The 2,478-nt window shown below is 42.3% G+C and overlaps 1 protein-coding gene across 1 annotated transcript in view; it reads right to left on the bottom strand.

Annotated features, from left to right (window-relative positions):
• Positions 1-2,478, bottom strand: part of LOC103354665 (rap1 GTPase-activating protein 2-like) — a 23,656-nt gene that overhangs the window by 2,808 nt on the left and 18,370 nt on the right. Inside the window, exons 17-22 of the mRNA XM_008278109.1 lie at positions 1,644-1,748; positions 1,455-1,546; positions 1,259-1,363; positions 1,092-1,179; positions 626-677; positions 470-540 (exon numbers count right to left, since the gene is read on the bottom strand). Of these exons, the coding sequence (XP_008276331.1) occupies positions 470-540; positions 626-677; positions 1,092-1,179; positions 1,259-1,363; positions 1,455-1,546; positions 1,644-1,748 (513 nt within the window). The remainder of the gene's footprint in view (positions 1-469; positions 541-625; positions 678-1,091; positions 1,180-1,258; positions 1,364-1,454; positions 1,547-1,643; positions 1,749-2,478) is intronic.

The raw sequence follows: 2,478 nt of genomic DNA, 5'->3' as shown, positions 1-2,478 counted from the left end.
TTTCCCCCTCTATCGTCCAGTCGTTTGTTTGTGTGTGTTGTTGTTTTTTATTTTCTTATTTTAAAGATGCATGGCATTAAAAACTTTGTCATATCGCCCAAGAAACTTGTCTGAAAAATAAAACAAACGGGATCAATAAAACAAAAGCACTATGGGTTAAAAAACTGTGAACAAGTTGTTGGAAGATACATCCAGCACGGTGAAACTTCTTTCTAAGGCTGATGAGGTCAAAACTGTAAATAGTTCAAGATCCGTAGTGCAGAATCCCATTGTTCTCAGTTGGTAGAATTTGGATTCCAGGTTTTAGTCAATCTTTATTAAAAGAAAAAAAAAAAGTAATCAACTGTCATTCTTCCTGCTCAAATGAGAGCTTTTTCGCCGTCTATGGCTGTTCTGTCTCCATAGAGGTGCAGGACTTCATGTTGAAGTGAAAAATGAACCCACAGTGAGAAAAAATAATTTTACTTACTGCTGCCGAGTGACTCAGCTTGTCAAAACGAAACTTGAGGTTGGTTCTGGGAGAGTTCTTGTTTCTCGTGTCTGGATGTAGAGGAGAGATAAAAACAACAGGGCTCAGTTAAACAGAAACAGACGAGAGAAACGTTGACTGGAAGTTTTACCGGACCTGTCGGGCTGCGACAGACGATCAGCGGACTGGAGCTCTGGGCCTCGGCAGCCTGGATGAGCTGGAGGCAGAACGAGGAGAAGCGTTATTGATGCTGAAGCTGATTTAAATGTGTGCTTTCAGAACTTCACATTTCACTCAGTTTCCTTGGTCTTATTCATGCCACAACACAAAAACCTCACTTCTCATATCATCGAATCTTTCTAACTACGTCTGCTCGACCATCTCTGATTTGCCTGAATGGTTCTTCTTTTGAATACAGATATTTCTAAAGATATTTGTGACATTTTAGCTCGATATATGAAATGCTTTCTCAAAAAAAAATTGTCCATCGTCCTACGTTTAGCACGTTTTTTCACACATTGAAATTTGTGAATGAAAGTATCGCAGTTAAAACAGAGAGACAACACTGCCACCATCTGGTCGGACTGCCCTGTATAATGCTACGTCTTCAGGTGAAACTCACCAGGTGAGTGTCGTCGGCAGGGACGCTGAAGCTGCAGGTGCTGGAGGTCGACCTGGAAATCTTGCTGCTCTCCTTCTTCGTGTGAATCCTGCAAATAAGACAATTATGTTGATAATGCGCTCGGATGAGTTGTGAGCAGTGCCCCTGATGCTCATTTGATGACACACCTGTCCCGTTGTCCCGCCTCCGGAGAGCTGGGATTGGACGGCAGCTCTGGCCTCACCTCCAGCATCGGGTGGCAGCTGTCGAAGCTCCTCTGCTCGCTGAGAAGACTGACATCACCGAGACAGAAGAAGAAGAAGAAGCTTTAAAGGACAAATCCGACATTTAGTGACGCCGTTATGCGTCGAACAGAAAAGTTACCTCCTGTGGTTGTGTTTCTCCGTTTGGCTGTCGACGCTCAGCAGGCGAGGAAAAAGCCCCGAACGCCTCTTCACGGGAGATTTCACGTTGTACTGACATCAAGAAAAACAACAACACAGCAGCTGTTAGCGGAAACCAACAATCTTCAGAGTCATGAAAACAACATCTGTGACAGAAGTTCGGAGTCACCTCGGCGCTGATGTGAGCCAGACCGCCTCCACTCAGGCTGGTGGGAAGCCCCGCCCCGCCCCGCGACATGGTTTCCATGGAGACACTCCGCCCTCGCATCGCCCGCTGACGAGAACAAGGTGCAAGAGAACGTAGTAACACAAAACCCACCGAGTTTACAGCCAAATAACCTCCACCTGCTCACACCTGACCGTACTGTCAGCAGCCAGAGTTCAACATTTAGCAGATTTTTTGACATTTTTTCAATAATTCTGGACGCAGACATCATCATTTAAATGGGGACTTTGCTGCAATCATTGGATTTGATATTTAGTTCACGTAACTGAAGACAGAGAACAGGGCGTTAAATGTTTTACATGTTGAGATATTAACCCTCTAAACACGAAAATCCACCGGCTGGTTTAAAAGGTCTGTAAACTTTAGACCATTTATCAGACAGAAACGTAAAGTAGAAAAAAACTGTGGATTTTCAGTTTTCTGATGATTCACAAACCTCTAGTTTTAGATTCCTAAAATCACAACATTTCATCAAAATCTATTTATTCTTCATGACTCATTTATTAAATGACCAAATATAAAATGTGCACAAGCTTCTGTATAAAACAACCAACGGCTTGACCACCTCTGATTTGTTAGAACTCTTTTATCCTAAACTATGGATATTTAAAATGCTTACTGTGATATTTTAGATTGATGTGTCAAATTCTTTCCATGTAGTAGAGGTATTTTATGAAATTTTTCCAAAATCTGTCAACTAAATCGTGACCAAACAGCTTCTTCACCAATATGTTTGTAAAGGTGTAATAACATGCCTTAAAATGTTGAAGTTCAACTC

Source organism: Stegastes partitus, unplaced genomic scaffold (genome assembly GCF_000690725.1).
Source record: "Stegastes partitus isolate 25-593 unplaced genomic scaffold, Stegastes_partitus-1.0.2 Scaffold115, whole genome shotgun sequence".
Lineage (NCBI taxonomy): Eukaryota > Metazoa > Chordata > Actinopteri > Pomacentridae > Stegastes > Stegastes partitus.
Note: the sequence above shows the minus strand (reverse complement) of the source record. Positions and strands in the feature narration are given on the sequence as shown.